Below are 20,464 nucleotides of genomic sequence, written 5' to 3'. Positions count from 1 at the left end.
CCGAAGGCAGCTGGAGCACGGAGCCCAGCTGGGCTCTCAGAATAACCCCAGTTCCCAAAGCAGGAGAGAAGGAAGGATGGCTGCCCTGGCCACCAGATCCACAGTGAGATTTGCAGCCAGTCTGGGGGCAACAAGAGCCAGGAGAGCTCATTAATGGCTGAGAATTAATGACAAGGAACATTCCTCCACTAACAAGGCAGAGAGAAGGGAGCTGAGTGCTTCCAATTAAAAATATCGGCTACAAAAGGAGATGGGCACGGTGGGGAGGAGAGCAGAGCTCCTTCATGGCCACACTGCCAGTGAGCACCCAGTGTGTCCCTGGCTGTCCTCTCTGCTGGGATCCCTGGGGGGTGGCAGGGACCACTGAGCACCTGCAGTCACCATCCTGCCCTCTCCATGCAGGTGCCATCAAGGCTGGCACATCTTTACTCGGCCATCCTGAGCCCCACCACCATCCCTGGGACACCCCAATGTCCCCTCTGGCTCCCCATGGGCTGCTCAGGTGATGGCTGTGCCGTGTGGGCTCACAGGGCTGCCCTGGTGTCTCACAGCCCAGCTCTCCATGGCTCTCAGAGCAGTTTGCACCCCACAAACACCTGGATTACGATGCCAGCCCCAGGGAAGGGGGGCACACACAGGCCCTGGCACCGTGGGCTGCGCTGTGCAGCGGGAGCCGCAGCGTCTGCCATCGACACCAGCTATAAACAGCGCCTGCCGGAGTAAACACGGCGGCGGGAGCGGCCTGCTCTGCTCCAGGAACGCCTTCCCTCAAACACAGGCACTGCAGGAGCTCCATCACGCTCGGGTTGAGCCCGGCGCTCCGCGTGCAGCGAGCGCCTCGCCGGCCCCGCGGCAGCCCCGGCCCCGGCGGGCACCGCGGTGTGAGTGGCGCACGGGCAGCTGGCACGTGCAGGGCCTGGGCATGGGAACCCGCTCTGCCCCACCCCTGGGTCACCATGGCTCCTGGCACTGCGCCTGGCAGCTGCTTTGGGTGTCCCGGAGCATGCCAGGAGGAGACCTCCGTGCCCAACCCCAGCTCTGGGCACAGCGATGCATGGCCATGTGGAGACCCTTGTGCCCAAGCAGGAATCCCAGTACATGCCATGAGGAGATCCCCATGCCCAACCCCAGCTCTGGGCACTGTGATTCATGGCCATGAGGAGACCCCCGTGCCCAAGCAGGAATCCCAGTACATGCCATGAGGAGATCCCCATGCCCAACCCCAGCTCTGGGCACTGTGATGCATGGCCATGAGGAGACCCCCGTGCCCAAGCAGGAATCCCAGTACATGCCACAGGGAGACCACAGTGCCCAGTCCCTGCTCCAGGTATCCCAGAACATGCTGTTGGACACACCTGTGCCCAGGTGAGCGGTGTATGCCATGGTGGCACCCCAGCGGCCAAGCACAGCTCTGGGCACCCCAGTGCAGATTGCAGTGAATCCCCTGTGCCCGGCTGCCCCATCCCCTCCCTCCAAGGCCACGGTCCCACATGGAGGGGCTGCTCAGGGGGCTCCTGTCCCTTGCCAGCACCCCCTCCCCTGCCCCTGCGCCAGCCTCTGCAGCCAGCGCAGCGCCAGCAGCGATCGATGCCCGGCCCGAGCGTGGGGGCTCCCGGCCAAGCCCCCGCTGACGAAGCACATCCTCACCCAGCTCCCCCGGCAGGCAGCAGGCGGCTGCTCCAAGCAGATGGCTCCAGCCTCCGCTAAATCAACATCTTCTTAATGAGGGGAAAGCATTGCTGCCCCCTCCCCAGCATGGCGGCAGCGGATCAGCCAGGAGAGCCCCCCAAATCCTCCTCTCCATCCCTTCCCTGACCCCTCTGCAGTGACCCCGCTCCACTCCAGCCCCAGCCCTGCTGCTTCCCCACTCCCCAGCTCACATGGGCGGCCAGAGCCCTGCGTGTGCCCCCACAAACACAACAGGACCCCACAAGCAGCCAATACCCACAGGGAAGACATTCAAGGCAAGCGCCTGTTTCAGAGACAGGGGGGAGGATCCTGCAGCGGCATCGCTGGGAGCTGCCGGATAAAGGAAGCATCCAAAATAGCTGCTCTTAATTATATCCCTGCTAACGAGCGCCACGCAAACAACGGGCACTGCACGAGGAGCCCTGCCATGGGGGGGTCTCAGGCCTCACTGCGAGGATGGGGTCCCCAGGGCAATATGTGCCATTGGGGGACGGCACTGGGGCAGCCACGGCAGCCCTGGCTGGGGCTGGTGGTGATGGTGACACCGGGGAGCCGGTCCTGACAGGGAAAAGCTTGTAGTCCTGCAGCCAAGGTCGTGTCAGGCGCTGGGGCCGCGATGCTCAGATGCTAATGAAGCCGTTATCATCTTCCGATCGATCGGGACTGTATAAATAATGCACCGGGAGGCTCGTTGTGCAGGGAAAGGGATTGCCTGGGGCTAAGGGGTGCCTGGGATGGGATGGAACCATTGCAGGGCAGAACTCGGCACAGCTGGATCACTGCCGCCCACCACAGCTGGACAGGCATCTCTCACCACAGCTGGATCACAGCTGGTGTCCATCACAGCTGGTGTCCGTCACAGCTGGATACCCCCAGTGTCCACCACAGCTGGAAAACTGCTGCCCACCACAGGTGGACAGACATCTCTCATCACAGCTGGACACCCCGGTGTCCATCACAGCTGGATGTCCACTGCCCACCACAGCTGGACATACACCTCTCACCGCAGCTGGACCTCCCAGTGCCCACCACAGCTGGATAACAACTGCCCACCACAGCTGCACAGCCACACCTGTGTGCCCCGCTGCCCATCCCCAGCCATTCCCCAAATCCCAAGGCACTTTTGGGGGATGCTGCCCACGTGCCCAGCGCAGGTACAGGTGCTCCGGATGCCCGTCCCTGGCAGACCCTTTGGAGAAGGAGGGGTGAAATCCGCACTGGAGGCTGGCTGGGCTCTGGCAGCCTGAGTCACCGCGCAGCGCTGTCCCCTGGGGCTGCAGGAAGCAGCTTAAATGCAGCTTTCAAGAGGCAGCAGGGACTCCACTGTGATGCTTTTATTTTTACAAAAAGGAAACTTTTCAGTCCCTCGGGATGGCGCGGGGCTGAGCCTGTGGGCTGCCAGGGCAGGCGGGGACAGGGGACACGGGTGTACCCAGGGCAGAGCCGACCCACCAGGGCTGGGGCTGGCCAGGGGGCCCAGCACCCACCAGCAGCTTCCGTGGAGGGAGATCCCCACTCTCCCCCTGTACTCCCAAGCCATATCCTCACCTGACCTTTGCTGTGTGGTGCCATGCAGCCAGGCCAAGCCATGCTGCATCAGCCAGACCCCTTTGGGCACTGCCAGCCCCCCCAGCCCCTGAGTACCACACGGGGCTCTGCTGGGCAGGGGTTCGCTGGTGACTCGGCCCAGGGCACCCAGGAATGTGGGGAAGCAGCAGCAGGGATGGGCAGGACAGAGATGTGGACAGGGATGTGACAGGGGGACACGGGTGGGACACGAGGGGTTGTGCCCAGCTCTGTGGGACCAGCCCTGAGCATCACAGCTGGCTGCCATGCCTGGTGCCCGCCGTGCCCTGTGCCAGCCGCCCACCATGCCTGGTGCCTGGTGCCTGCCATGCCCGGTACCAGCCGCCTGCCATGCCCGGTATCAGTTGCCCGTTGTACCCAGTGCCAGAGCCTGCCATTCTCTGTACCAGCTGCCCACTGTGCCCAGTGCCTGGTGCCTGCCATGCCTGGTGCCAGAGCCTGCCGTGCCCGGTGCCAGCCGCCCGCCCACACTCGTCTCTGTGGAAATGAATGTTGGTGTCGCTTACAGGGAGCCCTAATTGGCAGCCTGTGGCAAACAGGTAATTTTCAATAATCACCCTGGCTGGAAGGAGCTGCTGCTGGCACAGCGAGGCTGGCATGGCAGGGATGGGCACGTGGCTGCTCAGGGCCACTGTCACCTGTGTCTGTCCGTCCATCCATCCACCCCAGCACGGCTGGCACTGCACCTCCTGGGACACGGGAGCAGATGGAGGTGGATGGATACACACTGCTCACCTCCACCCTGGGCAGAGACCATCCTGCCCCATCCCCATCCCCATCCCCATCCTCATCCTCATCCTCATCCTCATCCTCATCCTCCCCAGCTCCTCCTCCTCCTCACCCCCTGGAAGGAGGGACCCTGTCCACTCTGGCTGCAGGGCGGGACCCGGAGCTTTGTGCATCTCAAAGCATCATTAACCAAGGCAGGCGGTGATCGCTGGCCTCCCATGAACCCGGCACGGGGCAGCAGCACTGGGAAGTGGTGGGAGCTCCTGGTGTGCCTCGAGCGTGAGCACACGTGGGCACATCTCTGTGAGCAGGCAGCTCAGATCAGCTCCTGGTGTGCCCTGAGTGTGTGCACATCTGTGTGCAGGCGGCCCAGATCAGTTCCTGGTGTGCACACGTGTGCACATCTGTGTGCAGGCGGCCCAGATCAGTTCCTGATGTGCCCTGAGTGTGTGCACACGTGTGCACATCTATGTGCAGGCGGCCCAGATCCATCGGAGGCTCTGGGGGCTGCTGCAGAGCTGTCTCTGAGCTCCCAGCCATGCAGAGCTAAACAGGCCCTGGGTTCTATTTGAACCTGATGCCTTCCGAGCCATCATTTGTCCTCATCCACGGCTGGTGCACGGTGCCCACCTTCTGCTCCAGGGCTGCGTTCCCAGCAGGAATGGAGGGGCAGCACGGGCACAGGCATGGGCAGCTCTGCGGCCTGGCAGCTCAGGGGGTGTGCCGGTGACCACCAGGGTGGGTGGGCAGCAGGGATGTGCAGCCAGGCCATGCCCTGCATCATCCAGGAGCACAGGGAGCATGGTCAGAGGCCTCACACTGCTCCCGGGGGGCTGACAGCGCTGCAGGGGAGGCACAGGGCTGGCAGGACCCGTCCCAGTACCCCCAGTGTCCCCAGCATCCCCAGTGTCCCCAGTGCCTCAATGTCCCCTGTGCCCCCAGTGTCCCCAGTACCCCCAGTGTCCCCAGCAGGGCGGGCACAGGCAGGGGCTGGCAGGGCTGGCATGACCGAGGCTCAGGCAGCCGCTGAGCACACCCGGGAGCGGGGCTGTGCTGCTGCAGGGCTGCGAGGAGCGCGCTGCCGTAAACAGCCCAGCTGCAATGCAGGAGCCGGGCAGCCGCCGCCGCTTTGTCTCTGCTCCAGCGGCTGCCGCGGCCGGGAACCCGCGGGGCCTCTCGGGGAGCTCCGGCAGCCACATCTGGAAGGGATCAGCGGCTGCTGCCGCCGCCACGAGCCCGCCGTGCCCGGGGCCCGGCCCCTCGGCCCCTCGGCCCCATGGCCGGGCAGGCGAGAGGCACAGGCGGGCACGGGGCAGAGGCACATGGGCACACCATGCACACACCTTCACATGGATGCACAGGGGCTGGGGCACTCAGAGCATGCACAGGGGCACGCACAGCATGCACAGGGGCTGGGGCACACACAGGATGCACAGGAGCATGCACAGGATGCACAGGGGCTTGGGCACACACAGGTGCACAGTAATGGATGCCCAGGGATGCAGAGGGGCACGCGTGGGCACATGGGAGGAGCACCCAACCACCCGAGCGCCCAGGAGCAGAGCCTGTGGTGGCTCCTTGGGCACCATCTCCAGCTTGCTCCATCTCCAGCTGACACAGGCCATGGCAGGGCACGGCTCTGGGGTCCCCTCACCCTGCTGTGCCCCAGGGCACCATCTCCAGCTTGGTCTATCTCCAGCTGACCATGGCAGGGCACAGTGCTGGGGTCCCCTCACCCTGCTGCACCCTGGGGCACCCCAGCCCCACAGCCACCTCCACCTGCTCAGCGCTCTCCAGGTGCTGGCAGTGACCTTGTGGGGACACCCAAGGAGACCCGGGCAGAGCTGGCACTCCCTGCCAGCCGCTCTCCCTCCCAGCACGGTGCTGCCCCACGGGGTGGCTGTGCCAGCACCGGGACCCATCCATCACCATGGAGCAGTCCCGGCTGTCGGGAGAGGCCAGACCAGCTCTGCATCCCAGTTCCCATTTCTCAGGCTGATTGCTCATGTCGCTGCAGAGCCCAGCGTTAAACACCTCATTTTCTACTCCCGGATTGAGTTGGAAAATACTATTAACATTTCATTAGCGCTTAAAGATCCCTCTCAGGCCGGCAGGATGAGCCAGCCCCGATCCTGCGGGGCAGGGGGACATCACTGGGAAGGGGAGAACCAGGAGGGCAAGTCCCAGTGCCCCAGATGTGGGACAGGATGGTGAGCCAGGGCAGAGGTGACACCAGCGCTGCACTCTGGCTCAGTGACCTGCTGGCCATGGCCCACCCTTGCAGCGCACTTGGCCAGGGACAGGACACAAAACAGTGGCAGAACAACAGTGTCCATGCAGGCACTCCTGAGTTTTGCTTCTCAGTGCCTCTCCCTCACTGGAAGGGAAGCCTGGCCCAGCAGGACCAGCACCAGTCATCAAATATCAGCAAATTTATTCTCCAGCATTCCCCCAACAGTGCTGAGCACCATTCCCAGCACACACCAACCAGCACCACTATGGGGACAGACAGCACTGTGGGAAACAACCTCAGGTATCACCCAAGAGCTGGACTGTTCCCTCCAGCACTCAGCCCACCAGCACTGCCACAGCTCCCACCTGCCATGAGCCAGAATTGTGCTCACTGAGCTCCCAGCACTGCTGTGGGACCCAGCCGGGCCCTGCACAGCAGCACGGAGCTGCCATCCCCAGGCACTGCTGCTGCAGCCTCTGCAGCCATGTGGGGAAGGGGAAGGGGCTGGGGGCACCCGGGCACACCGAGATGGGCAGGGGACTGATCACAGCCATTCCCAGCAGCTGGGAAGGGGAAGGAAGAGTTAAACAGAGCACAGAGAGGAGGAGAGGAGCCAGACGCCAGCCTGGCTACTGGAAACCACCGTGGGCTGGCAGCCACTGGGACGGCTGTGGAGAGGAGCTCAGGGCACCCGCAGCACTCAGACCTGCTCAGTGCCAGCCCTGCCACCCTTGGGTGCATGCTGGCCCTGCCAGGTCCCCCCCAGTGGCACCCCCAGCACAGGGGCAGCGAGGCGCTGGTGCACACGGAGCCGTGGGACAGCCCCGCACAGGGGCTGCCAAAGGGCTGCTGGTGCCCAGCCAGGTGCATTTGGGACTGCTGAGAGAAATCCAGGCCAGGAGGGAGCTGGGAACGGAGCCGCCGGCCCGTGGCTCGCTGCCCCTCCATGGCAGTGGCCAAATGTCCCCGGTCCCCAGAGCAGGGACAGGGACCCTGCAGCAGCCTGGACACGGGGCTGTGCTGGGGATGGGGGCACTGAGGGTGTGCACGCACAGCTCTGCCCAGCCACAGAGGCAAGAAATGTAAAATGATGAGAAGCCACCCCAGGCTGAGCAATGGTGCCCCTGTGGAAGGAAACTTGGCACGCTGCAGCCCACTCTTCCCTGCCAAGTCCTGCTGGGAGCGAGGCCTCGCACGCGGGCTGGGAACCCCGAGAGGCTGACGGGGGGACCCGCTGACACATGGAGGAGCTGGGCAGCAGCTGGGGGAACCTGCCTGTGAGCAGGGCTGGGAGCACAGCCCGAGCCTGGGCCACGTCTGGGAATCACCATCACCTCCCCTTGCTGGCACCACCCGTGTGCCCCAGCCCATCAGCCCATCCCCTGGGCATTGCCCCTCCAGCCCTGCCAAGGGCACGGGGGAGGTGTGGGAGCATTGCCTGGCCATGCCATGGGGGATGCACGGGCCCTGCACCCCTTTGGCCACAGGATCTGGCCTCACAGCCCCTTCCCCAAGTCCAGATGTGCTGCCCAGCACTGATGGCTCCACAGGCAGCAGCATCCAGGGGCTCCAGCACCCCAGTGAGCATCACCTGCTCATCCCTGCCTGGCTTTCTCTGTGGGCAGGGAGGTTCTGCCCAGTGCCCAGGGAGCAGCAGCAGGGGCCATCGGGGGTGCCTGCATCCCAGGAAAGGTTCCTGCTTTCCCAAGGAAGGCTCCTGCTCTCCCAGGGAAGGCTCCTGCTCTCCCAGGGAAGGTTCCTGCTCTCCCAAGGAAGGTTCCTGCTTTCCCAAGGAAGGCTCCTGCTCTCTCCCAGGGCCAGGGGAACTGGGCAGCTCCGGTGGCTGCCGGCCACGTGTGCCCTGGGCATTGCACCACAATTGGATTTGCATCTGCCCTGCCTTTTACTGCATGGAAATTGAATTGTAAAATGTCAAAGACATTTCCTAACTGCGCCATATTAGCCCGGTTTTATTAAATACTGTTATCAGAGCAGATTATGAATGCAATCAAGTGCAGGCAAGAAAAGCCAGAATTAACTGGCCACTGTGCAGGAGGACACACCGGAGGGCAGGAGGCAGCTGGCGAGGCCCTGCCCAGGGCCCATGTCCCCAGGTGCTCTGGCTCTGCTGCCCACAGTCCCCAAACCCTGGAGCATCAGTGAAGGAACGTCCCCACCCAGCCAGTGCAGCTCCACTCACATCCCAGGACAGCTCCCCAGGACCCAGGGAGTTCTTGCTGAGCTTTGAGGTCCCTTCCTAGACAGGGCAGGACCTGCTCCCTGCACATGGCAGCAGGACAGGACTGATGGGACAAGCCCCGAGATGCCAGAGCTGCTGCCAGGGACACGCAGGGCAGCATTCAGAGCCCTGCCCAGGTGGCAGTGCAGGAACAGGGCTCTCCTGCCCAGAGTGGGGGCACACTGAGAGCTGCCCAGGCCTCAGCACCAGCACCCCGGGCAGTGGGGCCGGGCTGGGCTGGGTTACCCAGGGTTGCTCTGACGTGGCAGGACACAGGGGATGCAGAGATCTGTGCCCTGCCCTGGCTAACCCAGCCCTGGGTGGCCCCAGAGCTCCAACAGCACACCAGGACACGAGTCCTGATGGCAACCTGGGGGACCAGGGTGGCACTGAGGACCAGGCATGGGGAGGGCAGCACAGCCCCACAGGACACAGCCCTGGATTCCAGCCACACAGCCAGTTCCTGCCATGCTGAGTGCTTGTCCTGCCACTGCAGGGCAATGTACTGGGACATCTCCTTGGCCACACGATGCTGCCATGTGTGGAAGTGCTTTACAGAGCCCCCCAAGCCTCTCTCCCAAGGAGAAACTGGAGCAGAGGATCCTTTGGCTGGAGGTCCCACACTCAGCACCGGCAGCACCACACGGGAGCCTTTCCCAACGTGGATGAGCCCTGGCAGGGCTCACAGGGCAGGAGCCAGCCCACTCCAACCCTCCACAGCCACAGAACTGTGGATCCTCTGCATGGCACAGCATGGCACAGCTCCTGTCCCACTGCCCAAAGCCCCGGGTGCCCAGGACAGGGATGGCACAGCGGGCACAGTGCTCCTGGAGACACCCCACGCTCCCATCCCATCCCATGGCACTGGAACCGAGGGGAAAACGCCAAGTCACCACATTTCTTCGAGGTAGCACCGAGAAGGAGGGGACAGGGAGGGAAACAGTTTGCTGCCAAATCCCTGCATCTGATTTGCGCAACTTTCAGACAACCTCATCAATTATGGATGGCCCGAAGCAGGCGCGGTGTGCGCTGCGGCCGGCCCGGCCCGAACCCACACTCACACCAACGGGGCCCCTGTCACCATGGCAACCCGCGCTAATTCACGCAAGGATTTCCAAAATCTCGTGTATTAAACCCCACATGAATAGGATATTATCAGATAACAGAGCTAAGTTACAAATCTCGGCGGTGCCGCGCGGGGAGCGCCGCAGGCGTGCGTGGGACCAGAACTCGGAGAGGACGTGGGGACAGTGTGGGGACAGCCCTGCCCGCTGCTCTGCCACTCCATGCACCACCCCAGCCCCACTGCCACGGTCAGAGGTGCTTGAGCACCCCAGGCTGGGAGCATGGCACCCACAGCACACGTGGCACCCGCTGGCACAGGGGAGAGTGGGGTCCGGTGGGGAAATGGCCCCAGACAAGCCAGCACTGGCACTGTGGGTCCAGCAGAGCTGGGGATGGACAGCCCAGCAAGGGAATGGGGTGACATCCACCTCAAGAGCAGGCTCAGCCCCACTGGGTGTCCCTTGTCCCTAACCTGTGACCCTGGCATGGGAGCAGTGCTGGCACCCGTGGCCATCCTGCCTGGTGGGCTCGGCCGTGGGAGATGCAGCAGAGCCCTGGGAAGGACAGGGATGCAGGAGAAGGTGGTGGCACTCAAGCACCTCTGGTTGTTGCCACAGCAACGCCAGCTGTGTGCCCAGGCCAGCAGGGGCTGGAGAGGGGTGTGTGGGGACACTGCTGGGCACAGGCCAGGCGTTGTCCCCATACCCACACACTGCCCCAAGAGGCCACGGCAGCAGCAGTGTCTGGTGGGTTGGGAATGAAGGGGGCTCTGAGCTAGAGGCTCTTCCTGCCCAGTCCCTCAGCAGTGACAGCAACGATGGCACTGGGGACAGGGGGGACACCACGCCAGCCCTGCATGGCATGAGGAAACACATGTTGGCCTCATGTGGCACCGTGGACATGGTGGATGCAACACCAGAGCAGGGACATGGGAAATGCCATGCCAACCCTGCTCAGCACCAGCACATGGAGCCCCACGCTGGCCCTGCTTGGCCAGAAACAGCCCTGCACGACCAGGGACAGCTCACCAGCCCTGCACAGCTCCAGGGGTGCCCACAACTGGGGAGTGCCAGCCCTGCAGAGAGGGACAGTGGGCACAGCAATGGAGGGACCGCGTGCCCAGTGACCCAGAGCCACACGAGCGCTTCCCGTGGTCCCTGTCCGTACCCAGGGACCGTCCGCGGCCGCCCAGCTCGTCCCCGGCACCAGGCCTGAAACCTGCGGCTGCATCAGCACCATGAATTATTCAGTCCCGGGCGGAACGCCTCGACGGAGCAGTTACATCCTACAGCGAGTAGATACTCATGGAGCTACACACACGTACGCCCGGAGCCGCACACGCACAGGCACACGCACGCCCCCGCAGCCTCACACCTGGCCACGCACCCGCGGCGCCGGGCACAGCCAGCCGCAGGGATGCTCCGGGAGATACCCGGGAGCGACATCCAAACACCCCCTCAGCGAGGAACACCAACAGCCCAGCCAAACGCACAGATGCCAGGGTACACACCGCCACGCAAACACCCCACGCACCCAAACACAGCGGCACACGCGCCCGCGGCAGCGCGGACACACGCGGCTGTGCGGGCAGCGAGCCCCGGCGCTCTCCCGCCGGGCCGGCCGCGCTCCCTGCACGCACACGCAGCGCGCCCGGCCGCAAACCCTGCCCAGAGCCCCGCGAGCACCGGGCCCGGCTCCCGGGGCTCCGGAGTTGCTCCGGGGCACGGGGCAAGGGCAGCCCGGCCGGAGCCCGACCCGCCGGGGGTGCCCCGGGAGCGGCGAGGGGAGCGTTCGCAGCGCTCCGCACCCGCGCAGTGCCCGGGGATGCTCCGAGCCGCGCCGGGCAGCGCCCCCCGCCCCTCCCGGGCCGCCGCCGGGGGTCCTCGGCACGTCCACGGTCCCCGCCCGCCCGCTCGGAGCCGCAGCCGGGGAAGGGCCGGGGATGCTCCGGGGCGGGCAGGGCGGCATCGCGGCCGGGCCCGGGAGCGGCGCTGGGATGCGGCCCCGAGGCGCCGCGCCCGCCGCCGGTGCCCGTGCGCGCCCCCCCCCCGTGTGTCCCCCCGCAGCGGCGCCCCCCGCCCGGCCCCGCCGCCGCCGCACTCACTGGCTTTGCCGGGCTTGGGCCTCTGCAGCAGCTTCTGCACGGCCGCGATGTCCTCCGCCTTCACCGCCTGCACCAGCTCCTGGTCCTTGCCCATGGCTGCGCCGCGCCGGGGCTGCCGGCTGCGGGCTCACGGCCCGAGCATCCTCCGCGGCGCGGCGCGGCGAGGGGCGGGGGGCGGCGGGGGGCGGCTCGGCGCGGCTCGGCGCGGCTCGGCTCGGCACGGCGCGGCCCCCCCGCCCAGCCCGCCCGCTCCGGAGGCGGGGGCGGGGGCGGCGGCGGCGGCGGGCGCCCGGGGCGGGGCGCGGCGGGGCGGGGGGGCCGCACCGGGAGCGCGGGGGGCAGCGCGGGAGAGGAGCAAGAGGAGGAGGAGGAGGAGGACGAGCAGCGGGAGGAGGAGGAGGAGGAGGAGAGGGCGGGGGCCTCCCGGTGCTGCGGGCGGAGCGCGGGGATCCCCTCCCCGGTGCCGGGCCCGGGGGACGCCCCGGTGGGCGCCGCCGCGCAGCCGTGCCGGTACCGAGCTGGCGGGGCTCGGCGGCCGGAGGGGACGGGGGCAGCACGGCTGCTCGGGGGCTCTGTGTCCCGAGGGAGGGTCCCGGGGGTCCAGCAGACCCCCTCCCGGGGCACCCCTGCTCCCCAGCCAGGCTCCGGGGCGCCTTCGCCGCTCCCCGTCCCCCCTGGCCATCTCAGCAGCGCCGATATCGGAAACCGGGCAGGAGCAGCATTCCTTATTTCTGTAAATAAAGCGCTCATTACCGCGTCATTTTCCACTTTTGTTGACACAATGGCCGGTGACATTCGTCCCTTTCACTTTTGAGGCTGAAACGACCGAGACATTACGGTTGCGGAGGGTTCCCGGCTGTGCCGAGGGCTGAGGAAGCTGAGGAGCCCGGTAGGAAATGGGGCCAGTGATGGACGAGGCGCTAATGTCCCCGCGGTGCCATCAGAGCAGAGCACCGGCATCATTCGCAGGATATCAGCCCAAATTTCTGCCCTGCCGGACAAGTTCCCAGCTCAAAGCCTCGAGCAGCCCCGGCTCCAGCAATCCGCGCTGGGGCACACGGGGCCAGCCAGAGGGCTGCGGGCCAGCTGGGCACCGGCGCCGGGCATGAGGGTGCGGTCACAGGGCTGCGGGGCACTGGCACCGGGAGCTGCAGCCCCGAGGCACACGGGAAGATGGAGGAGGGACCCCGCTGTCCCCGGTGCCCCCTGCCCGCCCCGGGCTGCCCGAGCCCCCGATCTGGAGCCCGAGGGTCCCTGCACAGCCCCCAGCTCCCCCCCAGGCCCCATCCCCGGGCTGACACCCCCTCGGGCACGGCGGGGTCCGTCTCCTGTCCCCACCCCCACTTTCCAATCCAGGACATTTGGGTTGCCAGCACGGAGCGCCGTCTAATCTGCCCTCTAATCCCGCAGCCGGGCGCCGCACGGGGCCCTGAGCCGCGGCCGGGCCCGGGGCTGGGGGCTGGGGCTGGGGCGGGGGCTCCGCAAGGCTCGGGGGCTTCCCTCGCATCTGCCACCACCTGAAAACAACGGCAGCGCCTCAACAAAGCTCCCTTTGTGCCCCACGGCTCCCTCCTGCTGGGCCCCCAACCCCCGGTCACCCCGCACCGAGCCGGCACCGGGAGCGCTGTGACCGGGGCACACACGGGGCGCCGGGACCGCAGTGGGGCCGGTGGGGCACCAGCCCCGTCCCTCCTCCCCTCCTGAGCCGGGTTTGCGGGAGGAGCTCCAGCCTGGCGTTCCTGCGGCTCCCTCGGGCTCTTGCCAAGTCGGGCTGGTCTTTGCAGAGCACAAGAATGTGCAGTGAAATGTCCCCGTTCCTGCCCTGCGCTCGCCGGGAGAAAGCAGCGCCCGGAACGGGCAGAGCCTGGGGCGCGGGGGGTTTAGGGTGGGCACCGAGGGCAACGGGCACGTGGGAATCTGACTGTGGGAACGGGAGACAGCAGCAGCAGCAGCAGCAGGAGGGCTCGTCCCACGCAGAGATCCCCCAGCACAGCTGCCTTTCCATGGGAAAGCAGCACAGCAGGGCCTCTGCCCGGCCTGGGGAGGCAGGGGGGTCTGAGAGCACACGGGGCCCTGTGCTGGAATTGCAGAGGAGAAGGAGGAGATGAAGACAGAGTTTGGAGGCTGAGGAAGGCACCGCTGTGCTCCCAGCCCTCCCAGCGATCAGGGGACTGAAAGCAGATCCAGCACTGGGCAGCTGGTGGGACCCTGGCAGGGCCCCTGCCCATCCTTCTGTCCCTGCTCCGTCCCGGGTGCCAGCCCTGCCCTGGGACATGCAGCCCGGGTGCCAGCCCTGCCCTGGGACACGCACCACACAGCAGCCACACGCTGGGTCCTCTCCAGGGATGGCACTGCCACCCTCGAGGCCAGCCCGAGGCACTCGGGTGTCCCCACGGGCTCCGTCACGCTCTGCCCTGTGGCTGCCAACCCCTCCGGCTCCATCAGAGCCTGAGCAGGGCCCCGGGGGCTGGCACAGGGTGCAGCCCAGCCCTCCACACCAGCCCGAGCCCCCTCTCCCTGCACGGGGGGCAGAGCTGTGCCCCCTCAGCAAACAGCAGCATCTACGAAAATACTTTATTGTGGAGGGGCTCTGTACAGTGCAGACAGCAGCAACAGCGCTGTCACCAGCAAACGCACACACACAGGATGGTGGCCATCACCAGCAAACACACACACACACAAACACAAACACACACACACACCTTGGTGGCCATCACCAGCAAACACACACACACACACACACACACACACACACACACACACACGATGGTGGCCCCAGAGCCAGGGGGCAGCAGGACCCACAGCTGCAGCCCCTACGTGGCCTTGGGCCGGCCCTTGAGGCGGATGATGGCCCGGTAGTCCCGCACCAGGTCCCGCAGCTGGTCCAGGTAGGGGTTGACGTTCTCCTCCAGCCACTCCTCCACCGTGTCAGGGAAGTAGATCCTGTCCAGCTGGGCACGCAGGTCACGGACAAAGCTCTCCCAGTCCTCGTGGAGCCTGAGGGGGAGAGCAGGGGTGCAGCTCCCTCCTGCCAGGGAGCCCCCCAGCCCCGGGCAGACCCCTCCCAGCCCCGGCAGCACCTACTTCAGCACCTTGCTGCCAAAGCTCTCCATATTGCGGGGGTTCCCAAACTGCCGCTTCCTGTGGTAGGGGCTGAACCAGCCCTTGATGGCGCTGCAGAGGCACGAGGGACTTGGGGACACAGGGGGCACGGGGATGGGGAGCTGCGCCTCAGGCAGGTCCCCTCGCATGGAGATACATGGCCAGAGGCACCAAAGCCTGTTACCTCTCCTCCTCCAGCGCCTTGAGGATGCTCTCCTTCAGGTGGCCATTGACCTGCTCCACCATGTGGTAGATCTCCACACCAGGGAACGCTCCCCGGCCCTCGCTGGGGAAGGGAGGGGAAGGTGAGGGCTCAGCACGTGGAGTGCCCTGGGCTGGGTGAATCCAGCACCCCGGCAGGTCTGGGACCATTTGGGTGACCAAGCCCTGCCTCCCTCCAGTGCATCCCTTGTGATGCAGCTGCCCCCACCACGTGGCACACACCAGGTGCTCTGCTCCAGCTGCACGCTGTCCAAACCCAGCACATCCAGCACCTTCCTCTTTGCCTCTTCTGTGAAGCCCCCTGGGAGGGTGAGGAGGGGGACAGAAGAGCCAGGAACACCTCACCATGAGGCTCACCCTGGCTTCACCACACCCCAAACTGAGTGAGCTGAAGCTCTTCCTCCTCTTCCTCCCACCTCCCCCGTGCCCTGCCCAGCAGGACGGGCTCTGGCAGGCAGTGGGAGCTGGGGGTGAGCCCTGCCATGCTGCCAGGGCTGGGGCTCACCGTTCACCAGGGTCTGCAGGCAGATGGCCAGCGAGGGGATGCTGACGGGCAGCAGCTCACAGAGCACCGAGTAGTGATCGTACCTGCAGGACAGGAACAGGGACAGGGACAGGGACAGCCAGCACCATGCCAGCACGGCTCTGTGGGCACCGGGAGGGCACAGGGGGTCCCAGCTCCCCTCACCTCTGCCAGCCGGTGAGCACGATGCCCTGCAGGCGCAGCGGGGCCAGCCGTGGCACGGCCTGCATCACCTTCAGCCAGCTCAGGTGGTTTTTCAGGTGGTAGCTCAGTGGGGTCCAGGCCTGCGCCGGCCCCGTGGTGCCCTTGAAGGCGCTGGCGAACCACACGGCCTCGAAGCCGCTCTCCACGTACTTGGTGAGGAACTGCACTGCAGGGGGACAGCACCACCAGTGCCACTGTCCCCAGGGGCTGCAGGGGCTCAGGGGGGATCCCCCCATCGCCCCCAGGGCCCTGGCACATCCCCTTACCGATCTGCTCAGCCTCAAAGTCAGGTGCGTAGAACCACAGCACGGGGGAGACGTGCTTGGCTATCCCGGACTCTGCAGGGAGAGGGGACGGTGGTGCAGGCAGCAGGAGGGAGCCTGGGGCTCCTCACACTCCCTGAGAGCCACATTCCCCCAGGGCAGGGCAGGGGGCTCCTGCTGGCACTGGGTGTGATGCCTGCCAGGGTGGGCACAGAGCGGGTGCGGATGGGGAGCCTGGCACAGGTGCCACCCTGTGCCCTGTGCCCTCACCCCGCAGGGCTCCCACGCTGATCTTCCTCAGCATGTCGTCCCACATGAGCACGCGCAGCCCCCAGTACTGAGCCGTCAGGAAGCCCAGAACCTCCTTGATGTGCCTCAGGTACATGGTGCCCACGTCGCCCTTGTGCTGGCTCATCCAGTTCTTGGAGTCCATCCCCTCCCCGAGGTGGAAAACCTGGATTTGGGGGCAGGGAGAGGCTCAGCAGCCCTGGAAGCATCCCCAGTGCCTGGGGAGAGGGCTGGGGTCCCTGCAGAGCCCCTGCCCACCTCGTCTGCCCCGATGTGGATCCAGGAGGAGCGTCGGTGCTTCTCGATCACCTGGGACAGGATGCTCTTGAGCAGGGCCAGCGTGTCGGGCACGTGGGGGTTGAAGCTGTTGGGGAAGCGCTCGACCTCCCGTAGGTGCTGGTACTTCTCGTGCTTGAGGATGAACTGTGGGGAGGAGCCATCAGGGGGTGTCCAGGGGAACCCCTGTGAGCCGGGATGGGGAGCAGGGCTGGCAGCCTCTACCTCCACGTGGCCAAAGGTCTGCACCAGGGGAACCACCTCCAGCTTGTGCTGCTCCGCCAGCTGCTGGATCCGCTCAATGTCCTCCTCGCTGGGAGGGCAGGGACAGGCTCAGTGCCAGGGCAGGGCATGGGGGCACTTCCCCCTCCTCCCCTCCTCTGGCACCCTGGTTACCCCACAAATGTGTGCACTTTACTTGGGGTGCACAAACATTGGCCTGTCAGGGCAGGAGGACCTGCTGGTCTGCCCAGCAGCACAGCCTGGCACTCTGAGCGTGGTTATCATGGGCACGGTGCCAGGTGGGTCACACCCACCAGGACCTGCAGGGCCACAGCCCCACAGCCAGCTGGGCACACCGCCCTGCTCACCTGTAAGCGTACGGGGACCTGAGGATTTCCAGCTCCCCCTTGAAGGGGAACATGTCCTCGTACTCGATGAGGACGCCGTTGGCTCCCAGCTGGGACAGGAGGGGGAACACCTGCAGGGTGGGCAGGGTGGGCTCAGCAGCGGGCATGGCACAGCCCAGGATGGCACATGCCCATCAGTGCATCCCCTCCTCCCTGTCCCTGGGCACCCTCACCTGCTCCAGGTAGGAGACTCTGGGCGCAGCTCCCTTGAGGTCCAGGTGGACCAGCCTCATCTGGGTGGCACTGACATCCCTGGCGACCTGCTGCTTTTGCTTCAGGGTCATTATCTTTGCTGCAGGCACCTCCAGAACCTGCTGGCTCTGGGGGATGACGTCCTGGACGACGTCACCCGTGTCCCCCCAGAACCCACTGTCCTTGCTGACGTGCTTGTGCAGCTCCAGGGTGAGGCTGCAGGGAGTGGGGCAGGGATGGGGGTGTCCGTGCGGTTGTGGGGGCACCAGCACCACGCAAGCCCAGCCCAGGGGGTGCCACAGACCCCCCGGGGCCCTGCTGTCACCTCACCTGTCACGGAAGAGGAACTTGATGCCAGCCAAGGCCACGAGGAGCAGCACGACGAGGCGCAGCAGGTTCAGCCGGTGGCTCCTCTGGAAGGCCATCTCTGGGACCTCTGGGGACACACAGGGGGTCTGGTCTGTGCCCAGAGGGACCCCTGGCACAGGGCAGCGCACCCAGCCCCACATACCGTGCCCTGTTCCCCTGCCTGGGGCAGCACGAGAGCCAGAGAAAGGCGGCATGGGGGCAGCCCCTCTGGCCAGCCCGGTGCCCATCGGGGACGTGCTGGGCAGTGCCCCGTGTCCCTCCTACCTGGTGTGCCCCAGCGTGGGGCCAGCGGCGGCTCCGCCTCCCTCCGCCCGCAGGGTGAGGCCGGTGCCCGAGCAAACAGGGCGGGGGCTGCAGAGCAGGGCCCCACCGGGGATCCCGACCGGTCACCCCTGCCCAGGGCCGGGTCACAGCGCGGCTGGATGGGGCGGCATCACGGGGCGGGCACGGGGCATCCCTGCGGGAAGGGAGGAGGTGATTGGGAGCTGCCCGGGCACATGCCAGCACCGGGGATGGCACTGGGGATGGCACCGGGTAAGGAGGAGATGATTGGGAGCCACCCGGGCACATGCCAGCACCAGGGATGGCACTGGGGATGGCGCCGGGTAGGGAGGAGGTGATTGGAGCCACCCGGGCATTCCCAGCAGCTGCAGCAGGGCCTTGCCAGGCTGGGGACGGCTGCCAGCCCAGGGGGCACCACTGGGCACACGGGAGGGCACAGGGGGCACGCAGGAGGGAGGTCGGTGCCCCCTGGGCACGCAGCGTGGGGAGCCCAGCACCCAGGAAGGCCATAAATATGCCAAGTGCTAATGGCGCTGTCATGGGAACGCAGCGCCTGATCGGAGCGGGGATAAATATTTAGACAGACGCTGTCAGCCCGCCAGGATTCGGTGTTTTTAATGCACGTTATCTTATTTAAATAGGGCAGGTTCCCAGGGCTGGCACTGCCAGGGCGAGGGGTGGGCGCTGGACGGAGGGGGAGTCCCAAGGGGTGTGGGGACAGCCAGGACCGTGTCCCTGTGCCACGGGGACAGCCAGGACCGTGTCCCTGTGCCATGGGGACAGACAGGCAGACAGGGGCCATGGGGACAGCCAGGGACCGTGTCCCTGTGCCATGGGGACAGACAGGCAGACAGGGGCCATGGGGACAACCAGGGGCCGTGCCCCGGCAGCCCCAGCAGTGCAGCCCTGGTGGGGCCGTGCTGCTCCCTGCACACCTCTAGGGCACACTCACACACACGTGTGCACGCTCACACACACGTGTGCACGCTCACGTGCTTCCAGAGCATTCCACGTCCCGCCTAGCCCTCACCAGCCCGTGCTGCCAGCCCGTGCCACCCCCCAGGACCAGCAGAGGGTCCCTGTCCCATCCCGTTCCCTCCCGGGGTGCTGGAGCACAGCTGGAGCAGCCTCTGGGCGCAAGGGACCCTTTCCATAGCCCACCCACACCCCCAAACCCGGCACACCCCACAACGCCCCACACCAAGGACATCCCTTGGGCACTCCTGCCCTCCACGGCACCCTCTGGGCTCTGCTTGGCACCCCTGCGGCCCCAGGCACACGTGCGTCATCCAAGGGCATCCCTGCATCCTCCTGAGCATCCCTGCATCCTCCGTTGCATCTCTGCATCCTCCCGAACATCGCTGCATCCTTCCAAGCATCCCTGCATCGTCCTGAGCATCCCTGCATCCCCCCGAGCATCCCTGCATCCTCCTGAGCATCCCTGCATCCCCCCCGAGCATCCCTGCATCCTCCTGAACATTCCCCCCGAGCATCCCTGCATCCCCCCGAGCATCCCTGCATCCTCCTGAGCATCCCTGCGGCACCGGGCCCCTGCATCCCCCCGCATCCTCCCGGTACCGGTGCCCACCGCGTTGCGGGCATCCCCCGGCCCCGAGTAATCCCCGCCCGCTCCCCCGGCCCTTACCGGCAGGCGCGGGGCGGCCGCGGGCACCCCCGGGAGCGGGCGCGGGCACGGGCACGGCCGCCGCCGCCGCCGCTCTTAAAGGGCCCGGTGCCCGCCGGTGCGGCAAGCGAGGAGGGAAGCACCGGGCGCCGCCGCCGCCGCGCACAGTGGGCACCGTGCCCAGCGCCCCGTGGCAGACGCGCACGGCGGGGAGCACCGACACAGCGCGGAGCCGCCGCCCGCCCTGACCCCGGCGCGAGGGGCGGATCCGCAGTGCCCGGTGCGTGCCCGGTGTCGGTTCCCAGCGCCCGTTCGGGCTGGGTGTGTGTCCGGTGCCCGCCCCCGCCCAGCGATGCCCGGTGTGTGCTCTGTGGCTGGAGCTCGGTGCGTGTCCCGTGTCCCGTGTACTGTGTCCCGTGTCCCGTGCCCCAGGTCCTGTGCCCAGTGTGTGCCCTGTGCGTTTCCCGGGTCCTATACTTGTGTTTCATGTCCCACACTTGGCACCCAGTGTGTGCCCTGTGTCCAGCATGTGTCCCACGTCCCATGTCCTGCATCCCATGCCCCATAACCCATGTCCTTTGTTCCATGCCTCACATCCCATGTCCCACATCCCATGTCCCACATCCCATGTCCCATACCCTATATCCCATATCCTATATCCCATACCCCATATCCCATATCCAATATCCCACACTCCATATCCCATGCTCCATATCCCAATCCCATATCCCATAATGTCCCATACCCCATATCCCATATCCCATAATGTCCCATACCCCATATCCCATATCCCATATCCCATATCCCATATCCCATATCATGTCCCATATCCCATATCCCATAA

At 66.1% G+C, this 20,464-nt stretch overlaps 2 protein-coding genes across 4 annotated transcripts in view; both read right to left on the bottom strand.

Moving 5' to 3' along the window:
- The window catches only part of CASKIN1 (CASK interacting protein 1), a 29,207-nt gene extending 17,134 nt beyond the window's left edge, over positions 1-12,073 (bottom strand). The window contains exon 1 of one of the 2 annotated variants that reach the window (XM_074552935.1): positions 11,647-12,073. In XM_074552935.1, the coding sequence (XP_074409036.1) occupies positions 11,647-11,740 (94 nt within the window). In that variant the 5' untranslated portion in view covers positions 11,741-12,073. The remainder of the gene's footprint in view (positions 1-11,646) is intronic. The other variant, XM_074552936.1, reaches the window with a different exon arrangement.
- A 2,133-nt stretch (positions 12,074-14,206) lies between these two features.
- Positions 14,207-19,900, bottom strand: LOC102071326 (hexosaminidase D). Of its 2 annotated transcripts, XM_074552812.1 has the most exons (15): positions 19,642-19,900; positions 17,979-18,171; positions 17,676-17,781; positions 17,327-17,561; positions 17,115-17,224; positions 16,750-16,837; positions 16,507-16,671; positions 16,231-16,414; positions 15,964-16,035; positions 15,659-15,863; positions 15,476-15,558; positions 15,193-15,271; positions 14,933-15,034; positions 14,731-14,820; positions 14,207-14,643 (listed from the first exon to the last, which is right to left on the bottom strand). In XM_074552812.1, exons 3-15 carry the CDS (start codon positions 17,768-17,770, stop codon positions 14,460-14,462), a joined length of 1,692 nt encoding a protein of 563 aa, XP_074408913.1. In that variant the 5' UTR covers positions 17,771-17,781; positions 17,979-18,171; positions 19,642-19,900; the 3' UTR covers positions 14,207-14,459. The 2 variants fall into 2 exon arrangements, with proteins under 2 accessions (XP_074408913.1, XP_074408914.1); XM_074552813.1 differs by lacking the exon at positions 17,979-18,171.
- Positions 19,901-20,464: the final 564 nt, after the last annotated feature.

Source organism: Zonotrichia albicollis, chromosome 16, assembly GCF_047830755.1.
Source record: "Zonotrichia albicollis isolate bZonAlb1 chromosome 16, bZonAlb1.hap1, whole genome shotgun sequence".
NCBI lineage: Eukaryota > Metazoa > Chordata > Aves > Passeriformes > Passerellidae > Zonotrichia > Zonotrichia albicollis.
This window is presented reverse-complemented; position numbering and strand designations above follow the sequence as displayed.

What these genes read in the sequence shown, in the direction of transcription:
- LOC102071326 (XM_074552812.1), bottom strand. Translation starts at nt 17,770, where the DNA reads ATGGCCTTCCAGAGGAGCCACCGGCTGAACCTGCTGCGCCTCGTCGTG. An exon ending in GAGTCTCCTACCTGGAGCAG is followed by an intron (nt 17,225 to 17,326) that starts GTGAGGGTGCCC and finishes CCCACCCTGCAG; the next exon opens with GTGTTCCCCCTCCTGTCCCA. An exon ending in CAGCGTGGGAGCCCTGCGGG is followed by an intron (nt 16,036 to 16,230) that starts GTGAGGGCACAG and finishes CTCTCCCTGCAG; the next exon opens with AGTCCGGGATAGCCAAGCAC.